Source organism: Pleurodeles waltl, chromosome 6 (assembly GCF_031143425.1).
Source record: "Pleurodeles waltl isolate 20211129_DDA chromosome 6, aPleWal1.hap1.20221129, whole genome shotgun sequence".
Lineage (NCBI taxonomy): Eukaryota > Metazoa > Chordata > Amphibia > Caudata > Salamandridae > Pleurodeles > Pleurodeles waltl.
The window spans coordinates 1,661,844,036-1,661,870,251 of NC_090445.1; the positions used below are offsets into that span (position 1 = coordinate 1,661,844,036).

General features: G+C 45.3%; 1 protein-coding gene across 2 annotated transcripts in view; it reads left to right on the forward strand.

The window, feature by feature from the left end:
* Nucleotides 1-26,216, forward strand: part of INPP5E (inositol polyphosphate-5-phosphatase E) — a 238,358-nt gene that overhangs the window by 182,544 nt on the left and 29,598 nt on the right. For both annotated transcript variants that reach the window (XM_069241603.1, XM_069241604.1), the window contains exon 10: nucleotides 18,820-18,956. In XM_069241603.1, the coding sequence (XP_069097704.1) occupies nucleotides 18,820-18,956 (137 nt within the window). The remainder of the gene's footprint in view (nucleotides 1-18,819; nucleotides 18,957-26,216) is intronic.

Consider the following 26,216-nt stretch of genomic DNA (forward strand, 5'->3'; position numbering starts at 1 on the left):
GGCCCAGGAGCTGGCTTCAACATTCAGAGAGTTACAGATAGCTGGTTCGGGTGGGCCTCGGCCATGTGCCTCTGCTATTTTGCCTTTGGTCAAGGTGCCCGACCCCACCTCCACTACCCACCCCTGGACTGTGAAAGTGGGGAACGGCGGATGTTCCCCCTCCTGGGAGACGGCCTAGGGTGGCACAGTAGTTGCCAGGCAGGCAGAGCAACTATCACCCAAAAGTGTTTTTGAGCCTGCCTGCAGCAAGAGTGGTGGGATGTTGGGTGGGACAACAGCTGCTGGCGAACAGCTAGCGAAAACAGAAGTTTGGAATCTCTACAGCGTGCTACGGGCCAGGAAATGGTTGCAGCCCTGAAGTCAAGTCTTGGAGTGCAGATGCAATTGAGCATCAGAGGTGGGTGGTCTGTGCACTTGGGAGCCCTTTTTGTGACTATGAAGTGTAGGGGTGGCTGATTCACAATCATGAACCCTACCTCCCCACTCCAGAGTGGCGAGCCGGAAGTGTGATCCAGGAGTGAGGAAACAATGTGCTGTGCCTGGACTTTGGGCCTGCATCAACCTTACCAGTTTAGCTCCCCGGCGGCCGAGCCATGAGAAAGATGGGAAAGCCCCGTACTACCATGAGTGGAACAGTAGACGCACAGGTGGTCATGGTGGGAGACAACCGCCCAGAAAGGAGAGGTATGGTGACCCTCTGGCTGCAAACACAGAAACAATATTGGAAACCATAGGAGACACAAAAGAGTAATTTAAAATGCAGATTGCAGCCGTGGTGAACGGGCAGTGCTCTTTTGTGAGAACCATAATAAACTGGTGTACCGTGTTAAACAGGACCAAATGATGTCTCAGCAACAATAAATGGAGGGTGCTAGTCTACGAGGAAGATGGCAATGGCTCAGATCAGCCAGAGACTGAATTGGAAACGGAAGAAGAACACCTACCAATAGTCACACCCAGGACGGCTGACCATCTGGGATAGGGCTATTGATTGGCCCCTTGGGTATTGACCCTGACCAACTAGGTGATGTGGTAAGATTGAGACATAGTCCAGAGCACGATGGTTACAAGGGGCAACGGAATCTACCCTGAATGCAGAGACTGTTTGGTAACAGACAGAGGACTGAGGACTACCGTGCACATGCGCCCTCAGATTGCACCCTAGTGACAAAAGCGAGGAACGTTACTCAGTTGTTATTGTTTGTGAACCAAAAGTACCATGAATATGGGAGGATCGGGGGCAGTTTGAGGATCACAGCACGGTAAAGGTAGGGTGGGGATTAGTTATAGGGGTAGGTTACAATATGTTGTTGCACCAGGACACCAGCATAACCACGCATATCCCGAAATGTGACTTATAAGAGGGAGGGCCAACACACAATTGCCATGACACAAACACAGTTACTAATATTGTTAAGATGAAATGTAAGTGGGCTAGGAAACAAGGTAAAGAGAGATTTGGTAACCAGGGCCCTCAATAAATATTAACCAGATATAACGTTTCTGCAGGAAACACACCTTAGTGGTGGACAACAGTGTTGCATGGGGAATCGTAACTATAAATTGGCCTGCTATGCACAGCACACTTCTGAGTCGGAGGGTATGATAATTCCTCTAAAGAGGTACTTGCCATTTCATGTGTCCTGAATGGGGAAGGATGCTAGTGGCATACACAGCATAGCATTTTTGGGAGAACAGGACGGTGAGTCTATGTTGCTGATTAATGTGTATGCTCCATCCGGACTTACAACACTTTATAAGGTGGGTAACAGTCTCCTGGAGGCCCACCCAGCACTCATGATTATTGGTGGGGATTTCAGTCTTGTAGTGAACACACAGTTAGACAGAACGAGCACGAGGATAGAAGGGGAGATGACTTGTGGGAAGTTAGAGGTGTTTACCATGGCACTGGGGAGATGCAATATCTGGAGAACACTCCACGGACAAGAGAGGATTTTCATTTTGCTGCAGTACATGCAATATGCACTCTAGGCTTGACTACTTTCTCACCCCTGGCTACTCTCTAAACAGATTCATTGAGGCAGAGTACTTGGCACCTCTTGAACAATCAAGAAGTCAAACAGTTAGAAAGGACACCAAGTTTACTTTAAGGAGAATAAGGAAACGTGCATAGCCCGGTCATACTGTGGGAAGTATATAAAGCTACTATCCAGGGTGTAATCATTTCGAGTGAGGTAGGGGACAGGAGGGAGAGAATACAGAGATTAAATACCCTAGAACGGGAACTCACGCAATTTGAAAAAGATTATGCAACATCCCCCACACCTTGCTTAAAAACAGATATGGAAATGAAACAGACTCAGTATCGATCTGTCACTAAACACGAGGTTAAACGTATCTAGGAAGCCGGGAACAGAGCAGGCATTTACTGGTGTGGAAGAGGAGCAAGGAAAGGGAAGGGATGCATGTGAAGGACCTTATTACAGTCAGGAGAAACCGTGCGGGATAGTAGGCGAATAGCAGAAGAATTCTCTGGGTATCTGGAAACTTTCTTCAGCCCACTGCTTCGGGCCCCAGAGGACGACGTGCTGTCTTTTGTGCAGGACTGCCTGGTGAGGTGTCTAAAAACACAGCAGATGAGAGATTTGGAGGCAGACATCTCGGTTGAGGAGATGTCCCTGGCCATGGGGCAGATGCAGAAGGCTAAAGCTCCGGGCCTGACCGGGTTCCTCGTCAAACTGTTCTGTAGTCTGAACAGACGGACGGCAGCACCTCTTTATGCATAGTCCTTATGAGGGGGGTATAGGACTACAAGACTTACAGCTGTATTACTTTGCATTACAGCTGATCGTAACAACCAACTCGGTGTTCGCGCTTACAGCAAGGGCCGTCAGTAATGGTGGATAGGAGAACTCACACACCCTGTGGTTACCCACAGACGCTATCCGTCAATAGTAACAAGATTGTGGCACTCCCCTACAAGCAGTGTAATCAAGATTTGGAATATAACAACTGTAGATATAGGATGGAGGGGCAAAATTACACTTGAAACACCCTTGTGGGACTCTCTGGCCCTCCTTGAGGTGGGTAAACTGAAGGGCTTTCGGAATGGAATAGGATTGGCATCAAGTTCAACCAGTACATCTCTTTGCTCACAGAGAGCGTACTAGAGAAGTACAAGTTCATGCTCAGCCTGAGCAAGGAATCTTCAGAACAAAAACAACTGATGTTCAGGGTTTCATTGACTCAGCTGCCAGGTCTGTCTTGCCATGTGCCCACAGTTTTAGTTTAAGTCCTTGGGTCTGGATTCTCAGGAAAAATAATCGAACTGACATCTGATTAGAAGAACCTGTTAATCCCTAAATAGATTAGGCCCTCCAGCAGTAAAAGACTGGATCTGTCAAATCATCATATAAGTGGTGCCATTGAGTATCTTCTTCCACCCAGCAAAGTCTTTGAAGACGTAGTAGTCCTTTTGCTCTGGCAGAAACCCCCTCTTCCTCAGGAAAATCTCCTTGTAAGTCCTTCAAGTCTTTATTTGTTCCCACTTCTATCTAGTTTATATTAATTTGAAGATCATGACCAAGTGTTTGTTTTTCGGCAAGGTACTCACTAAAAAAGTGAATCTTACAGAGCCATATAGCCATAGATTCCTTACTTTAGAACCCTACCCAGGCACGAGACTTGAACTAGAATTTTTTCCATAGCACGTCTGTGTATCGGAAGAGGGCACCGAGGAACTCCGTATCAACGTTGTCCACTGGATGTGACGTTGACAGATACTCACACCGTCTGTATGTGGTGCCTTGTGGAACACCATGACTCAGAGGATTGTGGTTCCTATTGTCATCTTTGGCAGAAGGCATTGAGGGAGCATTGCAAGAAAATTCTGGCAGCGTGACTATCGGAGGCACAGGGGCACCTTTGGTCCCCGTCAAAGTCCAGAGACCGATCAAGGAGCCGTTTGTGTGAGGGACAATCACCATCGACGTCAAATGAGGCTTTGAAGCAGACATGGTCAAAACCGCTGCATAACATAGGTGGCTCCGATGCCGTCTCCCAACCTTCTTTAGCAGAGCATTCACAGGAGACCACCCCTCACTCCCCTACATTTCCTGGAACCGGGGCCACTCTAGCCCAAACGTGGGAGTATTATAATTCCCTGCATGAACTCTTTGGGCCTCATCCCCCCTCTGGTGCGCTTTCTAGCCCCAAGGAGGTGAGAGGTCCCCTGACTGGATCCACCCCAACAGTTTCACCCTCGGTGTCCTTTGGGATCCCCACCTTCGGAGATGGCTCAGCGAATGACACCGGTGGCACCGATCGACTCCAAGCCCATTACTCCTTCCGATGTTGTCAATACGACGCCACAATGGTGCTGTGCAATTACGGATGCGGTGCCGTTGGAGCCATCTGATTTATACAGCTCTCAATCTGTCATGATACAACCTGTTACTGTTTTTCCTATGGGAACACAAAATTATGAAGGGGAAGGCGAGAATATGGAGTGTCAAAACCCTTTTGGACAACACTTTTTAGCCTCCTTTGGAGGACAACTGGCTGACAGAACTAGATGAGGCTAGTGGACTTGAGTCCTCTCCAGTTTCAGACTTACTTTCTCTTCCTGGTATGGCAACAGAGGTGAGTTCCTCCTATGCTGAAGTATTGAGGAGACAGCTGTGGTCTTGCATTGGCAGCTTCCCTCAGTGGAATTATCCACAGACCCTTTACCAGAGTGAGACAGAAGTGGAGCCTTTACTCCCTTATAATGAGCCTCTATATCACCTTTTGTTAGGGGCTTTGGTGAAACCAGTAACAGGAGTACCGGGGAACCGGACTAAGGCCCATAGGCATCAACCCGCCCCTTGGGACTCAGTTTCTCTTTTAATACATCCTACCATAAAAGGTCTAGTGGTGCAGGCTGCTACAGCTTCGGCTGACCCTAGTGTCCTTCCTTTGGTTCTATCAAATAAAGTCAGGATGGTTGGAACATTGTGCAAGAAATATTTTCTCTTCTGTTAGTTCAGCATTGAGGTTCAGCATGTGTTCTGGGCAGATTTTCTCATGCATTATGGGATACAGTGGCGTGCATAATTCCTTCTCCTCCAGAGGAAGCCTGGGGTGGGTAGAACTATGGCTCAGTCAGTTGCGCTGCACAGACATGCATGGCTGTGCCAATCTGGGTTTTCTGACGCTGTACAGAATAGCCTAAAATATACTCCGTTTGATGATGTACATTTATTTGGTGTACAGGCTGATTCAGCTTTGCAGCGAATTAGAGCTGGATGATGTGACAAAGCTACCTAGACATATCTTGAATGTTATGATTGGATGGATTATTTCTTTCTGACTTTTCAGGAAAGAAAATGTTTATAATAGACTGAGTTGGAATATGTACTTCATCTGGTGGTGAGCAATGTAGTGTTTCTGTTTAATGCAGATGTATATGGTTATTGAGAGGTTTGCCACAATACAAAGATTAAACTTCCTTCTAAGCTCCTTCTCTACCTTGGACAAGGGTCTCCCCAATCCTCAAATGTGCATTGGTTCGGAAGAGTTGTTATTAGAAGTGGTTGGTTCTTTCCTTTGTGGCTTAACCACCACTATCTGAGTTTCACCTCATGATTTCTCACCTCTTCTTTCTGCCAAACGGTTATCTACACAAACCACCAGGTCAATAAACTGTGAGCAGTCACTGGGCGGGTCGGCTGTCTGGACTAGAACATCCTTAAGTTCGTCCCAAAGGCCTTGTGAGAAAATAGAGGTGTGTTTTTCTTCAGGCCACTCAGTCTCAGCAATCAGGTGATTAAAAGAGGTGATGTAAGTTAACAAATCTTTATTTCACTGACGTAGACTCAGCAACTCATTGTCACTGGCTTGAATAAACAAATGTTTAGCAAAAAGCCTACGCATAGATTCCTTAAAGCAAGCAAAGTAATAAAGCAATGGGTGTTCCGCTCCACTAGGGGAACCGACCAGGTTGCGGCGTTTCCTCCTAGATGAGAGATTATAAATGCCACTTTGGCTGCATCATTTGGGAGGGCCATTGCACAGCAGAGAAATTGGAAGTGACATTGGTTCATAAAGGTTTGGTATTTGGCACTGTCACCAAAAACAACGCTCAGAGGGAGCTAAGGGAACTTGGGCAGGTGTGGTGACGGTGACCTGCATGGGTTGTGTAGGAGAAGATAAACTTGGGTTAGTACTATGGCCGAAGGCGGTATACTGAAAACAAGGCGGATGTACAATGGGGGTTCTTGGCTTGTATCTAGCATCTTCCCATGAAAAATCCTAGGGCTTTTGCGTATGTAACTTGTAACGCGATTCAGTATTTTCAAGTCAAAGGGCTGACACCTCCTGCTGTAAGCCCTGGAGGGTCCTTATGATATCTGCCAAAGAAGGAGAGTCCTCGTCAGGTGGCAACGCATGGTTAAAGGCTTCGGAAGACTCATCCAGGGATTCCATTGCCCAGGCAGCCGTGAATGTTGTGGCTTTGTTTTTATGTTGGGACTCGGCCACTTACCTGAAAACCAGGCTGTCTGCAGGAGCGATGACTGTTCTCCCGACCTCCTGAGGCACCCCTAAGTGCTGCTGATTGCACCAGGAGCCCCAGCAGGTGCCACAAAAGGGAAGGGGATTTGCAATAAGAAAGAAAGAAATACTGCACTCCTTTTCACCAGTTCCAGCCGGGTGTGGTTCTTCGGGTTATGGAGGACTGTCAGTGAGCCCCTGGAAGTTGCCTTTCTGTGATGAATTACGATATTGGTGAAGCTATGTGCTATTAGGGGACTGTTTCACAGCATTCAATAAATCATGCACTGGTCTCATTAAACAGCATTCATAAAGGCATGCACTGATCTCATTAAATTTGTCTAATTTGGTTATCACAACACATTCACCTGGTAATATCAGCAACTTGGCCCTCTGTCTCTTCTCAAGGATTAATATATACAAAAGGAGATGAAATCTGAATGCCTCTAAACAAATTAGAAAGTTGTGCAAGTCTCTTTCATGGACCTGCACTTCACATTAGGTTTTCTATGGAAAAACTACAACATAAAATGAGTTGCAGTACCAAAAGCAAGAAAACTCAGAGTATTCTATCACTGAATTGCATAATCACTATTAACATAAAATTAATTTCAATACCGAAAGCAAGTACACTCACACATAAAGTAATCCTAGCACTGAATTGCGTAATCACTATTAGTACAAAAATAAACAAATGGAGGTTAGTGAAGTTATGTCACAGTTCTCAGTTACAAAACGAAAGTTGTCAAGGCACCCACGCTAAATCTGTTGTTCAACCCTCATCAAGGCCCCACTCATAAATCATGTCTGTGTCCCTAGAAGAGGCTTTTCAAAGTCTCAAGAAGGCTAGAGTGCAATCAGTCTCAGTTTTCAGCTTTCAACAAAAAAAACAAAGCAACCATAATAAGATTCTACACAAACAGATTCCAGACAGCATGCTCACTTAGCTGATAGAAGTGTGTTCTTTCCAGAAGATCTCTGCTGAGGCTCTTTGCTACCAGTCAAGTGAAGAGGGCAGCGGTGGGGCCTGGAGGGAATTCCAGTGCAGAGTGCTTTCCTTGCCAGACAGAAAGAAAGCCAAGCAGAGTCATGTGCACAGCAAAAGTAGCCTGCATGACTCATGTCTTTGTAAACAGGAGGGAGCTCCTGCGTGGAGACCTTGGGAGCATGGTGGTTGTCTGGCAACCACTAACAAGTGAACCTGACATATTTAGAAGCATGAGGACTTGACACAATCACATCTGTTCAACAAGCATTGGTGAAAACAACTATGTAGTGGAACAAGCATTAGTAATGTCAAGTACATATCAAACATTGGCAATATCTATCCTGAAATGCAGACAGTACAATGATGTTACAAGCAACCCAGTGGTGCTACACGCGGATGATTAAAACAACGCCCCTGAGGATGTTGACAAATTAGGCAGAGTTGTTGGGTCCTGACAGTTACCATCACATTCCTCACACAGTAAGGTATTGCCTGCCCCCCTAGATAACCTCCTTGGTGATGAAGATGATGAGGAGGAATATGAGGGATAATATTCGGATGATGGACTTTTCAGTTTAGCTCGCAGCCCTTCGGATTTACGAATTAAATGGCAAGAAGAGGATGAAGAGGACCAACAGTATGAACATTCATACGTCCATGAACCGTTTGCATACCAACATGAGACAGGTTCACAACAACAACAGCAAGAACCCACAGTACAAATGCCAGCGTCACTGGTCACCAATTTACAGCATATGCAGCACGACTACTATAGCAGATTCCCACCCTCAGGATCTGCAACTCCACTGCCACACACACTGCTTCAACACTCACGGTCTCTAGGGCCTTCTCCCAGAAATCAGCCTCCAGATTTACAAGTACCCACAACACCTTTGCCACCTCTGTCTGTACCTCCCATAAATGATCCACCTTCCTCGGATGAGGAACAAGAAAAGGGTGAGATTCAGGACACCTCATCCCTTCCCAGTGAGTGGGACAGCTACCAAATACTAACACCATCCCCTTCTATTCCACCGCCGGTAGATTCTCCACCGCAGGACATAGGATGGATCCATAGTGTTATGGAACGAGCTGCCAAAAGATTTCAGCTTCCCATTGTCACAAAGCAATTGGATTGCTTTTATTACGACTTTAAGGAGCATTCCAGAAAGTCAGTTTTTGCTATCCTGATTGTGGATTTTATTTTGGAAGGGGACTCCACCCTCCTACCAGCTGTACTTCCCAGATTAGACAAAAAGTACAAAGCGCCTAAGAACTCCCCAGCTTGTCTAGTTGGTCAACCCAAACCTAACTCTGATAACTCAGGCAGCCAAGCGCAAGTCCAGAAACCCATCTTCTCTACTTTCCGCACCCCCAGTTAAGGAAGGGAGATGCCTGGACACTAAAGGAAAGAAATTATCAATGATGGCGGCTACAGTGGTCAGAGCAGCGAATTCATTGATAATACTAGGGTGATAAGACTGTCAAATGTGGTCAGACATTTCCCAATACATTGGTCTCCTTTGTGAAGATGCTAAATCTGAAGTGCCAAGATTCTACAAGAGGGATAAAAGATTTCTGCAGAGATCATAGGCTGCCATAGATGTCTCATCCATAGGCTTTCGACAGCTAGCTGGAGCAGTGGGCCTAAGATACCAGGGTTGGCTGAAAGCCACTTCCTTCCTCCCAGAAGTGGAAATGAGGGTACCAATCATGCCACACGATGGGGAATTGCTGTTCAGTAAGCATCTTGATGAGGTGCTACAATCTATAAAGACAGACACTGAGACAGCCAAATCTTTAGGTACCCTCCAAAACAGAAGGCAGCCCTTTCGAAGGAGCCAGGGGTTGAGGAGTTTATTCCTGTGGAGGTGGTTTTCAGCAGTGCAAACAATACCAACCTTATCAGAGCCAATATCGTCCAACCACCACTCAACAACAGCCCTATAGGCAACCACCCTCTGCAGCCTACAGGCACCCCTCCAGAGGAAAGTCTTCCTATAAAACACTGACCCTCGCCAAGTGCCTGCCACTACCCCCTACCACACTACTCAGATAGGGGAAAGAATTTCTAGTTGCTTCCACCAGTGGTCCCAGATCACATCAGACCAGTGGGTCTTTGACATTATCACCAGGGGACATACCCTGGATTTCTAACAAGCCCCTCCAAATGTACCGCTGTGAGGACGTCCACCTGCCCACTTGAAAAAGCTCCAATTACAGATTACCACAAGTATACGCAAGGGGGCCTTAGAAATCGTACCAAAGTCAGAGAGGGGAACCAACTTCTATTCTCATTTCTTTCTTATTCTGAAAAAGACAGGAGACTGGCGCCCCACCTTAGATCTTCAACAACGGAACAAGTTCCTGAAAAAAAAAAACATCATTCCGTATGGTCACTCTTCAGGATGTGTTACACTTGCTTAATCAAGTGGATCATATGAGGGCCTGGGATCTCCAAGATGCCTATTTTCATATCCCAATCAACCCCAACCACAGTAAGTTCTTATGCTTCCAGGTAGCCGGCACTCGCTACCAATTCAAGGTTTTACCGTTTGGTTTGAGGGCAGCTCCTCGAGTTTTCACCAAGGTCTTAGCTCCTGTAGCGGCATGTCTCAAAGAGGCATTCAAGTTTTTCCGTACTTGGACGGTTGGCTCATAAAGGCGAACACAGAATGGAAAGCAGCCAGGGACACAGCAGCATGCCTGTCTCTTTTCCACACCTTAGGCCTCTCAGCCAGCTACTAAAAGTCACACCTAATTCCTCAACTAGCATCACCTTTCTAGAAGCTAAAGCCTTCGCCTCCCAAGAGAGACAGGAAAAGATTTGCAACCTAGCACTATGCCTCGCCAATAGAAGATCCCATTCTGTCCGTATCTACAAGCCTTTGCTTGGGATGCTTTTCTCTTGCATTCATTCCACTTATACCAAACTGCTGTCTCCACATGAGATCACTTCAGGAAGAGTTGGACAGTCAATAGTTCCAAATCAACTGATCTTTCAACGATATTCAGACAATCCTCCCAAAGAGGCAGGCCATGAAATGGTGGTAGAAGACATCACACACCTCCGAAGGTCTCTCCTCCCTGAATCAGATTCCAGAATAAGTCACGGGGCGCTCATCTCCAAGACCTGACAGTGAGAGGAAAATGGACCAAAACTCCATATCAGCTTGCTAGAATTAAAAGCCATTTTCCTGGTGCTCAAATCCTTTCTAACCAAAATCAAGGATTCATCGGTTCTTAACTGAACCAACAATACCACAAGCATGCACTACATCAACAAGCAAGGCGGGACACACTGACCAGTGCCATATCTCCAGGTGCAAGAGATATGGAACTGGGCCTTTCGACACCACATAACTCTTAGGGCGGCGCACATACCAGGAGTGTCTAACACCCTAGTAGACTCACTAAGCAGGACCACAACAACCTGCCATGAGTGGGAGCTGAACCAGACAACTCTCAATCATTGTTTCTATTGTTGGGGCAAGCCCAGCTTAGACCTCTTCGCGATGAGAAGGAACAGCAAATGCCAGTACTACGCTAGTTGGCAACCGCAGAGTGAATCTCTGGGAATGCATATTTGAGCAGACGATCAGGAATTTATGCTTACACTTCTCCCCCACCGATTCCACTGATTCCAAGTGTTTAAAAAAAAAAAAATATGAAGAGGGAAGTTTGTCGACTGATACTCATAGCTGCATAGTGGCTTCGCCAATTTTGGTTTGTACTGCTCCTACTCCTTATGGAACAGCCTCACATTCCATTAGAACCAATACTGACCCCACCCTGTTAATGATGAACCAAGGCTAGGTCCGTGATCCCAACCCAACTTCTCTTCCGTTGTCCGCCTTGCTTCTGAGTTCCATGAATTCGCTGACCTAAATATCCCAGCTGATGGTTGCGAGGTACTTGCTAATGCTAGAGCGCAGACTACAAATAAAACATACAAACTTAAATGTAAGAGATTTTGTATCTGGTGTAAGGATTCTGACGTCCACCCTTTCTAATCTGCTCCAGAACAGATACCTCAATATCTTCTTCATTTGGCAAGATCTGGTCTATAGCACTCATCCATCGAAGTGCATCTGGCAGCTATTCCTAGATTTTGTCGTACCAGTAATTCTCCATCTTTATGGTCCTCCAGAATAATAAAACAATGCCTTAAAAGACTATTCAGGTTGTTTCCGCGAGTAAAAATCACTTCTCCTCCTTGGCATCTCCATGTCATACTATTGCAAATGCTGAGACACCCATTGGAGCCAATTCACAAGGCGGAATTGAAATACGTGTCCTGTAAGACCGCGCTTCTCCTAGCCCTTGCTTCAGCAAAGCTGAAGCTGATTTACAATCAAACAACTTTTTCTTCAGTTTAAGACTGATCTTGTTGCCCTCAGGACTAATCCTAAATTTATCCCTGTGATCCTGTCGGACGTTCAATTAAATGAACCAGTCATATTGAAAAAAAAAATCACAAATCATCAAACTCCAGCAGAAAGAGCATTGCATGCCCTAGATATCAAACAGTGTCTCAAAGCAGATCAATTGTTTGTGGGCTGTGAGGATCTTAAAAGGGGATTTCCTGTTACTAAACAGACGATAGCAAGGTGGATTGCTTCCGGGATACAATTTTGTCATCAACAAGCAGAAAAACCATTGACGAACCCCACTCAGCTCCACCAGAGATGTCTCCACCTTTGCAGCTCTTTTCAAAGGTGTGCCTGTAAAACAGATATGTAGATCGCCAACTTGGTCTAGCAGTCCGACTTTCACTCAGCACTACTGCCTCGATGCCGCAGAAAAAATGGATGCAGCAGCAGGATAAGCAGTTCTGCAGAATCTGTTTCAATAAGGTGAGCCACTTATTTTTTCCCCACCTTCCACTATTTAATTTGCATGACATTAGTTTTATGCTATCATGTTTACTGCTGACTATTCTGATTCAAGCATGTGAATCTATGAAAGATACCCCAATACTGGAGAAAAAAAATAAGTTACTTACCTGTAACTGGGGTTCTCCAGCATTGGTTTCACATGCGACCCACCCTCCTCCCCATAGAGGCTCGCCTTGTGTTTTGTTGTTCTCTACATCACTTGTGCTAGAAAATCTGAGAGACTGGAGCCTCTGTGGTGAGGGTTCTAAAGGGTGCTGTTGACTTATTGGCTGGACATTGGGCCATTTCTAATAAAACTGATAAGCTATTCAAGTGAAGGTCTTTTGCATTAACTTCAATGCAGAATTTTGAATTACTGCTTTCTGTGTACCGTGGGACTCTCCCTTCGATGACGGGGAATGGTTCGAGCATGTGAATCTATGAAAGATATCAATACTGGGTAAGTAACTTATTTTCTTCGTACTGTTGGGTGGTTTCTGCCACAGATTTGTCATACTAACATGGATGATTTTATTCCCATGATGACTTTAATTACCTGTGGTTCCTTCCACAGGTTTTTATTTTGTAGAGTATGTTATTGCTCACCCAAATTATTATGAATGTTCGGTCTTTTTGTCTTGTTCTAGACTGGTTTTGTTCTAGTTAGACTTTTAATGGCCTTAGTTTGCAGACCCTCCTCTGTGGATGGTATGACTTAGGTATTTGATTCTAAAGTAAGGAATATGCGGCTAAATGTCTTGATCAGATGAACAAGTTACTTACCTTCTGTAATGCATCATCTAATAGAAACAGGATCTAGTCGCAGATTCCTTACCAACCCTCCCATCCTCCCTGGTCTGTGAACTGAGTCCTCTTTTGTCTCAAAGATTTTGTTATGGAAATTCACATCCTGAATTAATAATCAGTGATTATTTGACACAAAGATGACTTTTATTTTATCACACTGTTTTAATAGGCAGTTCTATATGTGGTTCCACGTTTTGGATGCAGAAAATAGTCACGGAAGAAACCAACGTCGACAAAGGGTTATATGGACTCTGGCGTCACATCGGGTGGACGATGTCGCTACGGAGTCGCCCAACGCCTTTTTCTGACGCGTAGACGTGCTATGGAAAACAAATTCCAGATCCAGTCTCAGGCTTGTGGAGGATTCTAAAGCAAGGAATCTGCAGCTAGATCCTGTCTCTACCAGATAATAGGTGACCGAAGTTGAGTAACTTTTTCATTAAATACACTTGCTACAAATGCCAATTTACATTTTTTCTTCTAGTGCATACCATTGAACTTAGTACATTCCCATTTTGTGGCAAATAAGGGAAGTGTGGGTGCTGGAAGATAAAGCGATTTTTCAAGAATCACCCCTTAGTGTCCATTGCAAGGAGCTAAGATTATCAGTCAGTTCTCTGTGATTCATATGTTATAATATGTTCACTGGAGCTTAGGTTACAAATACATTAATCATCATTGTTAGTTAAAGGATATCACTTCCATTTTAACACAGCTCAGTTCAGCCAATAGAATCCTTCAAGTATTTCGAAGTACAGGGGTATTTTCATTCTGGCTGGAGTCTTTTCTCACAAAATATGCACTACGTGAGGAGTCACTTCTAGCAGGAAGTACAAGCCCATTTCCTACCCATAACAGAGAACAAAAAGGGCCTATCCTTGGCATGTCATCTCTGCATCATGGGGGGGAGGAGGGTGGGTCAATTTCAGGCTGACGATGATAGAGCACGTCGGATACACCAACCAGGTTCGTCCTGGTCAAAAATGTTACTTTTTGACTTGGTGTTTTAAGTCCCAAACCACCACTGGAGTACATGGAGGCACTAACGAGTCACAGGGTGTCAGGCAGAGGCCAACAGCAGGGTGCAGTCCAGGTCCAGTTGCCACTGGTCAGCTGGGTATTTCCAGGAAAGGAGGTTAGCCACTCAGGAGGTCCACGTCTCTGTACGGAGTATAAGAAGTAACAGGTTCAGTGCTTCACAGCTCTTCTCAGGTCCCAGACAGCAGGTGCTGTCTGATCATCCGCAAGTCCAGAAAGAGTTCTGAAGTGAGTGCCTGGAGGTGGCACATATATTCCTGGAAGGGGGGGGTGTAGTGTAGTGTAGTGTATCATGGTAATCCTTGTGCCCTCCCACATCTAAGACTAGAATCCAGTTTGGTGTAGGCACTGTACCCACAACAAACCAGGAGACAGATGTCTGGTGGAGCAAAAGAGGGTCCTACATCAACCAGACACTGGATACACAAGAATCGTTTGACAGCCTATTCTTTGCCTTTAAAGTATGTCCCAGGTGTAACATCTGGCTCAATAGACCTCTTAAGCTGGATTTGAGACTATATTATCAAAAAAGGATGCCCGCGCTCCCTGCATTTTCTGTGGAGATAAAAGAAGTCATCTCTGTTACAGCATATCAGCCTTTGGTTTGCTCCTGGGAGACATTTGACATCTTTTGATTCTCATATTTAAGGCTGAGAACAGGGTGAGTGCTGCTGGAGGAATATCCAATTTGGCTTCTGACATTTCATGCAGGTAAAGGGTAACTTTCTAAAAGTTAATTTTCCTTGATATTTTTCAAATCAGAATTTAATATATATTTCTTTTTTTTTACTTTTATTTTCAGATTTTACAGTTTAACAATGTAGCTTCAAGAAATTGCAAACATTTCACTTATTGGGCATATACATTGGACAAAGATTCTGACCACTGAGCGCACTGAAGTTCCTTCAATGATGTGGTGTAAAAGGCAACAAATACTTATCACAGTACTGTTCCTGTCTAATATTTACTATAAACTAGTGAAATTAATTCAGAATATAATAGCTGGAGTCACAGAAACACACCATCTGTACGAGTCAATTAACAATTCTCCTCCCATATACGGATTTCCCATCCTGCTGACCTCTTGTGGGCCATCATATTGCTCAATTTGCATACTATAACACCCCGAATATCTCTCCAGTTCTGTGGGCCTTGTTTCATAGGTACATCTGACAGGGATCCCATATATTTTGGAGACGCCCACCAGCTGGCATAAGATCATGATAGGCATTGGATTGTGTATTACGATATGCCATATCCACGTGCTACTCAGATATAGTAGGCAAAGCACCCTTCATGCAGCACATCACAACTCTACGCTTTGCCAGCAATAATCCCACTGCCGTAAGCCTTCGACCCTCATGTGGCACTTCATGATCATATCCCAGTAGAGCCAATATCGGCATGCTGGTCAACGCCACTCCAGTGATTTCTCCCAAGGCTTCAAACACCAACAGATAAAAAATTGTATACACCAGGGCAGGACCAAGCCAAGTGCAGTAAACCAGCATCCTCTGCCCCATAACGAGGGCATCAAGCATTCTCGGGCAGACCATATCTAAATAAACGGGTTGGGGTTTAAAGCACTCTATTGAGGTATTTCAAATGCACCAGCTGGTGATGCCCATTCAGATAGATGGTGCGAGTCACCGAACAGCAATATGCCCATTGATTCTCTGTGATATCCCTACCAAGGTCTAACTGCCCCTCCTGGCCCCCGAAGTGCCAAGCTTCCCGCAGTCCCGGGCTTATGCATACAAGATGGATACTGCTCTACTAGGGGAAGTCGTTTGCACTAAACATGTGAGAGCAGGGACCTCTGGGGGCTCAGCCAGGCTACCTCCCAAAAGTGCCTTCAGAGCTTGACAAGCCCTGTGGTATTGGAACTGCTGCAGCACAGTGGAGTCAGCTACCCTTAATTGAACTTGTCCCCAGTCCCGCAGCATCTTATTTTCAAAAAAGTCACCCAGACGTCTTATACCAAGTCCTTGCAAGGACTCAATCATTGCGCGTTCTCAGCAGGTAGGGATCGGAATTCAATATTTAATTGGAGTTTTTACTAACTATTAATTAAAGTTGTTTAATTTGTTTTCTAGCTGGTCCCATGTCTAAGATACAATGTTAGTATTGTAATCTGTACTCTGATTTTCTGTATAGGACACCTAGGCATGCTACAGTGGAAATAGCTTTTAGGGCCTTGCACTGTGTATGGGCATGACAATATTGATTGTCCCACTTTTAACTACCACCCATCTTACCTTGTGGACTACAAGGCTTTCATAAATATTTTGAAAGGCTGAAGTGCATGTTTTGCACTGTTAATCAAGGGTATAGTGGTAGGCCTGAAAAGTGGATGGCACAATAGATACTGCAGTCTCTAGTGGCATTTAACTTCCAGGCCCTTGTATACATTTTGTACCATATACTAGGGACTTAAAGATCAGTTAAATATACCAATTAGGAGGATGCCAATTCGACCATCTTTAAAGGCAGAAAACATGCAATTTGCTACTGGTTAAGAGGGGTAACAGGCAGAGTTGTAAAGCCAACAAAAATATAGGGTCCAGCAAAAGATGAATTATCTGGGCTTACCGATTAATTACATCCACACAGACACCACAACCTGCTTTTTCAAATAGCTGTGTAGGAACGAAAATAAAGAGATTAATCTTCCCCATTATAGCAATCAAAACCATAAGAGTGAACAGTCTGATCTTGCTTCTACAATCATTATATAAGTGGGAGATCAGGAAAGTATGGACCTTCATTTTCAAGACCTAGAGCTGTCTTTGAGGGCACATGATAGACCTGATTCACTTGTTTGCTCCAATATGTTAGTGGACATAACATTGATCAAGCACATTGCTGGGCTTAGTGGCCTTTATGCCTCTGAGTCTTTCACTATGGCCCAAAGAGGCAGAGTTGCTCAAAAGACTTTTTTTCCTTTCTTAGAACATACATTATATTTACAGAACAAATGTTTGACAACAGTCATGCAGTGGCATGAATACAGCATTTCAAAGAATTGTCTGGGAAGATGTGAGTGCTAATTGCAGTGCTTTCAGAGAGATTGGGGAATTCAATGAAAAAATAATGCTACTTGAACAGATAAGACTCATCTTTTTAAAACTGCAAAGGTGCTATTAGATTTTCATTTAAATACAGAGTTGTTCTCCGGACTATTATTCCATATCACCTTGCTTACTCGGCGGTAGAGACTTTACACAATCAGGACATCGAGAGAGCATTGCAAGACTGAAATAGGGGCCTGTTTTCACTAGATCTGCTTTTTAGGACCATTGAGGGAAGGATGTTGGTTGTGGGACTTTCCAGGCGACCGATGGAAGATGGGTAACATTGTGCATCATCTATTGCCATCCTATTCATGATTCCATTCCTCATCTAGTGCCAGGGCATGCTTCATCAGGGCAGAGGCAATATCGGTTGCATTCCCCAGGCATGAATTTGCCTGAAATATACGCTGGGTAGCTACCTGAGTTACTATAAGGCAGTCTGCTGTCACTTTACACTGGAGGCTTCTCCTGGGAGCATTGTAGTATTGGGCCTTGATGTTCTTGCCAATCTCTTTGTCAAACCTACGATGCCTTATGCCACCTTTCTCCTCCTCTCTTTCTCATTCTCAGTTGCGTTAGACTCTGCTAGCAGGTTAAGAATGAGAAAGTGTGGGTGTAAGAGTAGGAACAAGTTAATCCTGCGATGAGTCTTTTATCTTTAGTCCTTAGGCCCTTTCCCATTTCAAATCAAATCATTAACATTTATAAAGCACGCTACTCACCCGTGCGGGTCTCAAGGCGCTAGGGGAAAAAGGGGGGTTATCGCTGCTCGAACAGCCAGGTCTTTAGGAGTCTCCGGAAAGCGGAGTGGTCCTGGGTGGTCCTGAGGCTGGTGGGGAGGGAGTTCCAGGTCTTGGCCGCAAGGAAGGAGAAAGATCTCCCACCCGCCGTGGAGCGGCGGATGCGAGGGACAGCAGCGAGTGCGAGGCCAGAGGAGCGGAGGAGGCGGGTGGGGACGTAGAAGCTGAGGCGTCTGTTGAGGTATTCCGGTCCCTTGTCGTGGAGGGCTTTGTGTGCGTGGGTGAGAAGTCGGAAGGTGATCCTTTTGCTGACTGGGAGCCAATGCAGGTGTCTCAGGTGTGCGGAGATGTGGCTGCTGCGGGGTATGTCGAGGATGAGGCGGGCTGAGGCGTTTTGAATGCGTTGCAGGCGATTTTGGAGTTTGTCTGTGGTCCCGGCGTAGAGGGTGTTGCCATAGTCCAGGCGGCTCGTGACGAGGGCGTGGGTCACGGTTTTTCTGGTGTCGGCGGGGATCCAGCGGAAGATCCATTTATCAACAGCTTTCTGCCAGCTCCTGATTGATCAGCCAGAAAACAGAAAGGAATAGCCTTGGATCATATGCACAGGTATTTTGGTTGTTCCCTACACCCATACCCAGCATAAAGGTAAAATATTGTTATTCCGGGGGTAGAATGGATTAACAACTGTAGCAAATAGTAGGATAAGATATATTGTCTCCTTTTCCAAATGAGTGTTTCCTAAATAACTGCGTTATTATGATTTCAAGTGAGTGCTTAATACAATATTTTATTTACTTTTTCAGGATCGGATTATATACAAGAGTCGTCAGAAAGATGACATCTGCTTACTTAAATATGCCTCATGCTCATTGTTAAAGACTTCTGACCACAGGCCAGTGTTTGCATTATTTCAAGTCAAATTGCGACCAGGGAGAGACAAGTAAGTTAATGTTGACAGAATTACATTGCACATAGCATTTTTTAAATTTTACTTGTGTTCTATTATCTAAAATTGAATTTCTATAGTAAAGTCGATTTGAAGGAGAAAATATTATTTTCCTCCTCAGCAGTCTTCCTTGTAGCAATCCCCTTTAGAAACGCACATCACGTGCTCCATACGTGTTGGATTTGTTGATTTTGACTCATTGCATCTTTCTTTTGTAGATGGAAACTACTGGTATGTTTTATCTTCCTCAAGCACCTTGGCTTCTAGCAGAATGCCTGACTTGGAAGACTTTCCAACAGTCACCTTTCTGATGGAAAGGGTCCTGTTGAAGCATTGGCCTGTATCCTGGAGCCTAGTTTCCTCTGCATGGATACTTAAGTACATTTTTCTATTGTGTCTTCCTTTATGAGATTGTGCTTAAAGTTTGGGGCTACCAGTTGGATGGCTTTAGTAGGAGCTAACTACAGGGAGCTGTGCCGTACTCCCCAGTCAAATTGAAGGGTAGGTGAAAATGTTCAAGGCCCCACACTAAGCAGAGTCCCATAAGAATTACTGAGTGGCTTTGTTGCATCACACAGTGGATTATATTAGTGGCCCAGGTCATGTGTTACCAAAACTGCTGGGAAGTTGCCTAACGGGTATTGCCACAGCTTTTCACCAGCATGTTGTCCATCTTGATTGAGCGTGCACCCCACTTCACTGACAGTTGCCCTAGCATGCTTAAACGGGCAGGGTATGTATAGTCATTGCAGCACTTTTCCTACTTTCAAAAATAGTCTCTTGCTATGGAGCAGCGCAGTCCTCACCATTTGAAAGTAGGCTTCAGGCTGTAGGTCCCCTGAGTCGTGTTTCACCATGAGCCTGTCACAAATAGACAATAGTTGTTTAGCAGCCAGTGTCACACAGTCAAAACTGCAGCCCATGCAAAATGAAATGGTGGCAACAGTTGTCCAAGCACAGAACGTGAGTTCCACTCTCAGCAAGGTGTGGTAGGTGACTGGAAGAATGCTATTTGTACTTTTGGGTATCGAATCCGTAGACAGCAGACACCTAAAAGGTGCTGAACTGTCTGATAACCTACTCCATATTCTCGTAAGTGGGATAAAAAGCATCTGCAAAAACACTGATTGGAGCTGCCAGGTTTTTCCCTATATTAGTCACATTGGGGTGACGTGACTGTGTAAGGGAAGAAGGGCTTAAGTTCTATTCCATACAGTTCCAGATATTTGTTACTTAATTCGTCTTCATTCCAAAGGTTGACTCCCCTACTAGTTGGATTAATTCACATGTATTCATGACACTGCATTGTTGGGTCTCCTATAGGATGCCCACAATCTGCATGCACTCCAGAGAGGCACATACGATGCAGATCTCTATCAGCTTTTCCATTGGGATTCCACTTGAATGATAAATGTCTTCCAGCATGTACACCAGTGTCTCCTGCAGCTACTCCTTGATAGCTTTTTAAGGTGCAATATCCTTTATAATGAATTCATTACAACCAAGTGGTTTGCCAAGACTACTTATGCCTTTAGTACAGTCTCTTCTAGAATTTGCGGAAAACAAATTCTTGACTCCGGCAACAGTAAAGACAGCTAGACCTTGCTTTCTAAATAAAGAGCCTCTGCAGTAAGGTCCAGAGTTCTTAAGATCATATTTGAAGCTGACTCCATATCAGTCCTGTTGGAAATGGCCCTTTTTGCAGGGTCATCCCCAGTCTTTTTGCCTCCTTCATCCTATTTTTTCTGACCTGTTTTTGTTGGCTTTAGGACTAACCAGTGCTAAAGTGCATATGCTCTGTGTAAAGTGTACTGTTGATTGGTTTATCCATGAATGGCATATTTGAATTACTGATAAGTCCCTAGTGAAGTGCACTAGAGGTGCCCAGGGCCTGTAAATCAGATGCTACTAGTTGGTCTGCAGCACTGATTGTGCCACCCACATTAGTAGCCCTGTAATCATGTCTCAGACCTGCCACTACAGTGTATGTGTGTGCAGTTTTAAACTGCAAATTCGACTTGGCAAATGTACCCACTTGCCAGGCCTAAACGTTCCCTTTTACTACATGTAAGGCACCCCTAAGCTAGGCCCTAGGTAGCTCCCATGGGCAGGGTGCAGTGTATGTTTAAGGTAGGACATGTACTAGTGTGTTTTATATGTCCTAACAGTGAAATACTGCCAAATTTGGTTTTCACTGTGTAAGGCCTATCGCTCTCATAGGTGAACATAGGGGCTGCCTTTAAATATCCTTAAAGCGCGGATTCCCTTTGAGGACAGATAAAAATGTGGAGTTTAGGGTCTCTGAACTCACAATTTAAAAATACATCTTTTAGTGAAGTTGGTTTTTTAATTGTCTGTTTGAAAATGACACTTTTAGAAAGTAGGCATTTTCTTGCTTATACCATTCAGTGACTCTGCCTGTGTGTGGATTGTCTGTCTGGGTCAGTTTGACAGTTGGGCCGTTTTGCACCTCTCTAGACAGTGACACAAAAGGAGGCGGGTGTAGCCTGCATATCCTGATGAGCCATCTGAGCTAGAGAGGAGGGAGGAGTGGTCCTTCACACCTAAAAGGACTGTGCCTTCCCTCACACAATGCAGTCTCCGACCCCCTGGTGTGTGTCTGGGGCCTGGCCTGGACAAGGAAGGATCTTGCAAACACTTGAGACTTTGCTTTGAAGTTTGCCAACTTCAAAGGCAGAACAGGGTATAAGAAGAAGACCCAAGACCCCCGACTTTTAGAATCTTTCTGAAATCGAGCGGAACCTCTGCAAGGAGAAGAGCTGAAGGAGGAGTACTGTCCCTTTGCTGTGCTGCTTTGCTAGACTTGCCTGCAGTTGCTGCTTCCGCCTGAAAAGAGTGCAAAGGGTGAACTTTGCTGTGTGCCCTGCTTGAGAAAATTCTCGAAGAACTTGGAGTAGAACTTGCCTCCTGTTGGAAGTCTCAGGGACACCAAAGACTTCAGTTTTCTCGACCTTCAGCACTGGGAACTGTGTGTTTTGTGCTGTTCAAGAGGAGAAACCACTGCGACGCCGCTAACAACGCAGCTGGCCTGCACCGTGACCCGCCAACGCCACACGGAGTCGCATTGCCCCGCTTCACACCGCGACCCTGGTCTTCCCAACGCCGTCATCTGATGACTTCACCGAACCGCTGCGCGCAACGCGACCTGTGGGCCCCGCACTCCGGCATCGCTTGCTCACACCGCAGCTTGGGCATCCCAGACGACACCGCTCCTGCTGACACTGGCGCCGCTGCCTGCACCGTGGGCTGAGGACACCGCTTGTGAGGTACATGAAGCACCGCCCCGTCCCGCACCGCAGCCCCTGTCTACCGGCGCCAGCACCATCAACTCCTGTGTCGTCACCAGGCATCCTGTCTGCACCGTGCCTGTGGACACTGCTCGTGAGGGTCACAAAGCACTGTCCCGTCCCGTACCACTGGCTTGGGCCTACCGACAACAGCGCTTCAGCAACGATGACACCACTGCCTGCACCGTGACTTTTGGACACCACACGCCGCACCGCCCCGCTTCACACTGCAACCCTGGTCTTACCGACGCTGCTGGATGCTGTGACCAAGCCGCTGCCTTCACCGTGACCTGTGGGCACCGCACGTTGCATCGTCCCGCTCCGCACCACAGCCCCGACGCCATCCATGCCAGCGCACCTGACTTCATCAACCTGGAGTTCGATCCGCAACGCGTGTGACCTCAAGGGCCCGACGAGTCCTGCACCGACTCTGGAACCGACGCCACTCTCCGGAGCTCACCGCGAGGATCACAAAGCCCTGCAAATCCAAGGTACTGTTTGTGGGTCTTCCCGACATCGTAGCTGGCCCACAATGCCACGGCCAGCCTGAACTGTTGGTTTTGTTGATCACGATGCTGTGATAGCCCCAGGTGGAGCTATCGACTTCAAGGAACCGTATTTTTGAATAAATCTTGCAGAATTCATATTTTTATTAATGTATGTTGGATTTTTATCGTATTTGGTCTTGTTTTATATAGATAAATATTGGCTATTTTTCTAAAACTGGTGTGCTGCCCATTTGTAGTTTTTTCACTTATTACTGTGTGTTATGTGCAAATGCTTTACACATTGCTTCTGAAAAGCCTGACTGCTCGTGCCAAGCTACCAAGGGTAGTTTATCTGAGCGTGTATCTCCCTTATCCTGACTAGAGTGAGGGTCCCTACTTGGACAGTGTGCAAACCGACTGCCAACTAGAGACCCCCTTTCTAACAAGTCCCATCAGTTAGATGCTGAAATGCCTCAACCCGAGAGACAGCTGCACTGCTGGAAGGGGCGCTCAAGCTTATAGACACAAAAGCGAGAACAATATGAGGCACAGCGGCTACTGCTGTCAATAACACCAGTGCAACATTTCTTCTGGAAAGTAAGACAGCGGGGTCCTGGAGCAGATGAAATAGTTTATGGTTAACTCCCCTCAGCACAGTCAGCAGGATCTTGAGATAATGGTAAAAGAAGGATCCGTGGTAGCAAATAAAGTCATCAGTACTGCTGTAGATGAGGCAGGGAGGCTCTCCCAGTAGACCACTGTGGCTTCCATTGACAACCATTAAAGTGATGCTCAACTAAAGATTTTGAACTGCGCCTTCTCTGGAAATGCCTTATTTGGTTAACATACTGAGGAGGAAATTATGAAAATTAAGCATGAGGCGGAGTCCATAGAGGCTATAATCCCTGAGAAGAAAAAGAGGTTCTAGATACAACAATACAAGCCGAATAAGATATGGTCCTGTACACTGAGAGTTCAGTTTTCATGCTGGCTTTCCGGCAGCAACAACACCAGCAGCACCAGGTACTACTAACAGAGGAATACTTGAAAGACCAAGTCGACACCATCAGGGCCTCCGAATGCGTGAGAAAGGCACTCGTTTGGAAACTGCCACTGACAACATTTTACTCGTCCAACTCATCCTTCCCTCCTCCCATCTGATCCCATTTTTGCCACTCCAGTTGGGGGAGGGCTACATCTGTAAGAGGAGGAGGAAATTACAAGACTCAAGTGGATGATGAGTCGTGAGCACTTATTGGGTTTCAAAGCATATCCTCCGCCAGTTCCTCCAAAACATTTTAACACCAAATGTCTATTACGTTTGTTCTGTTAAAGAAATGTGCAGTCAAACTGGTTCTATCAAACAAGGGGCAAGGATTTTACTCCAGGTACATTTTAATTCAGAAGAAAGGTCTGATACTGGATGTATGCTTCATCAATAAGTAGATTAGCGAAGAAAAATTTAAAATGCTTGTTATAACAGATGTTTCCACACATACAACAAAGGGGCTGGGTGTGTTATACAGCTAAAGATGCTTGCCTCCAAATCCAAGAAGTGAGATGTTATAGGAAGTGCCTAAGATTTGTGGTAAAAAATGTAAACTTCGAATATGCAGTTCTACCATTCTGACTTGTTTTCCCCACACACATTCACGAAATGCATGCCCTTAGTGGCTGCACATCTACGAAAGCAAAGAATATTAGTCTACTCTAACGTAGACGTCAGGCTAATCAAGGCTCACAATCTGTCGAAGATGAAGCAGGATTGCAGAATAATAATTATTATATTACTACATATGTTTGGTTTCCAGATCAATCTGCGGAAGTCCGCATCAACACCTGTGCAACGTCTATCCTATCTAGGAATTACATTACACACAGTGGAAAGAAAAATGTGAACTTCTGAACAGAGTGTGTCATTACTCTGAGAAAATAACACCTCTTGGTGAACAACATCAAATCAACAGCTCGGCAGATCTACTCCTTCTCGGTTCTGTGGCTTTCTGCATTTTCAGTTGTTCAGAATGTGAGACTGCATATGAGACCCCTGCAGCAGTGCCTAGAAGATCAGTTGTCACAAATGATGATTGGGACGACAAGCTCCAGCTAACATCTCCAGCAAAACAGTGCCTCTCATTGTGCAGAGGATGGAACATCCTGCAAAGTAGTTCCTTTACAGCAACAAACATTGTTACAGACGATTTTCACGAATTCGTCTCTAATGGGATGTTTGAGCTTGAATAAGACAACTGTCAGTTCAAGGAAGTTAGTCAGACAAGGAGAGCTAATACAATATCAACTATCTGAAGTCGAAAGTGGTTCATCTGGCTGTCAAGGCTTTTCCTCTGATGATAACCATTCTTATTCAGACTGACCATGCCATGGATATGGCACTCACTAATCAACGGAAAGGCAAAAGTTTGAGACCTCTCTCACTGGAAGCACCGAAGACCTAGCTGTGGGAAGTAGCCAGAGATTTCACGTTAAATACAGTGCACATTCTGCCCACACTGGATCAGCATGCAGACTTCCTGAGTTGTTTCTACAAAGAAAACTACAGGTGGGTTCTAGATGACAAAGTAGTAAAAGACACCTTAAAAGAATGGGAAACTCCATCACTAGGCCTATTTGCCTCAAACAAAAAATGACCGGACTTTGGGACTACTGTTTTCGAATCAGGTTTAGTTTTCAGTGTCCTTTCGATCAGCTGGTCAGCTATATTTCTGTATGGCTTTCCATTAATTTCATCTTTGGTCCTGAAGAGATGCAAGTGTCAAGTAACATTGACCCTAACAGTGATTGATTGGCTGAAACAATAGTGGTACCCAGATATTCTTAAAATACTCTTCAAGTCACACAGTAGGGTGCCACACAGACCACATCCACTTACCAGCCTACGGGAGTAAATTCAGCATCTGAACTTGACAAAACATACTGTAAAGTTGGTCAAGCTACTGAGAAATCTGTTGGTTTATCATATAGCATACTCAGTAATGCTCAGTCATTCATTTAGCTTGTGTTTCTTCTGTCCAAAAGCTGCACTGCAGGTGTAAGGAAATGCCTCATTTGCATGATCACTCCCAAAGTTTTGGGCCAAAAGGCAAGCTTCAAAAGAGAAGCCAGCTTTAGTGGGTAAATGACAATCACACTCATGTAGGGCTGCCCCTTTGTTTAGGTAGACGGGCTGGTGGTGGGTACAGAGAAGGGTACCGGTAGCCAAATCTGTTCCCCCATGGGTGTGTAGCCCACAGGTAGCCACACCTCTAGGGTCAGCTACCAAGCTCCTACCATCCGAGAAAGGATTAAGACATCTTGAGTGTGAGCAGAATAATGCACTCTGGGATTGCTAGATACAAATCTGGAAGTTGTCACAAGGCGGAGGGATCCGGGTAACCCATTGGCTAGTGACTGCATCATCTTCCCAGGGCACTTTCTGGTCAGAAATACGGCCCCCCTGA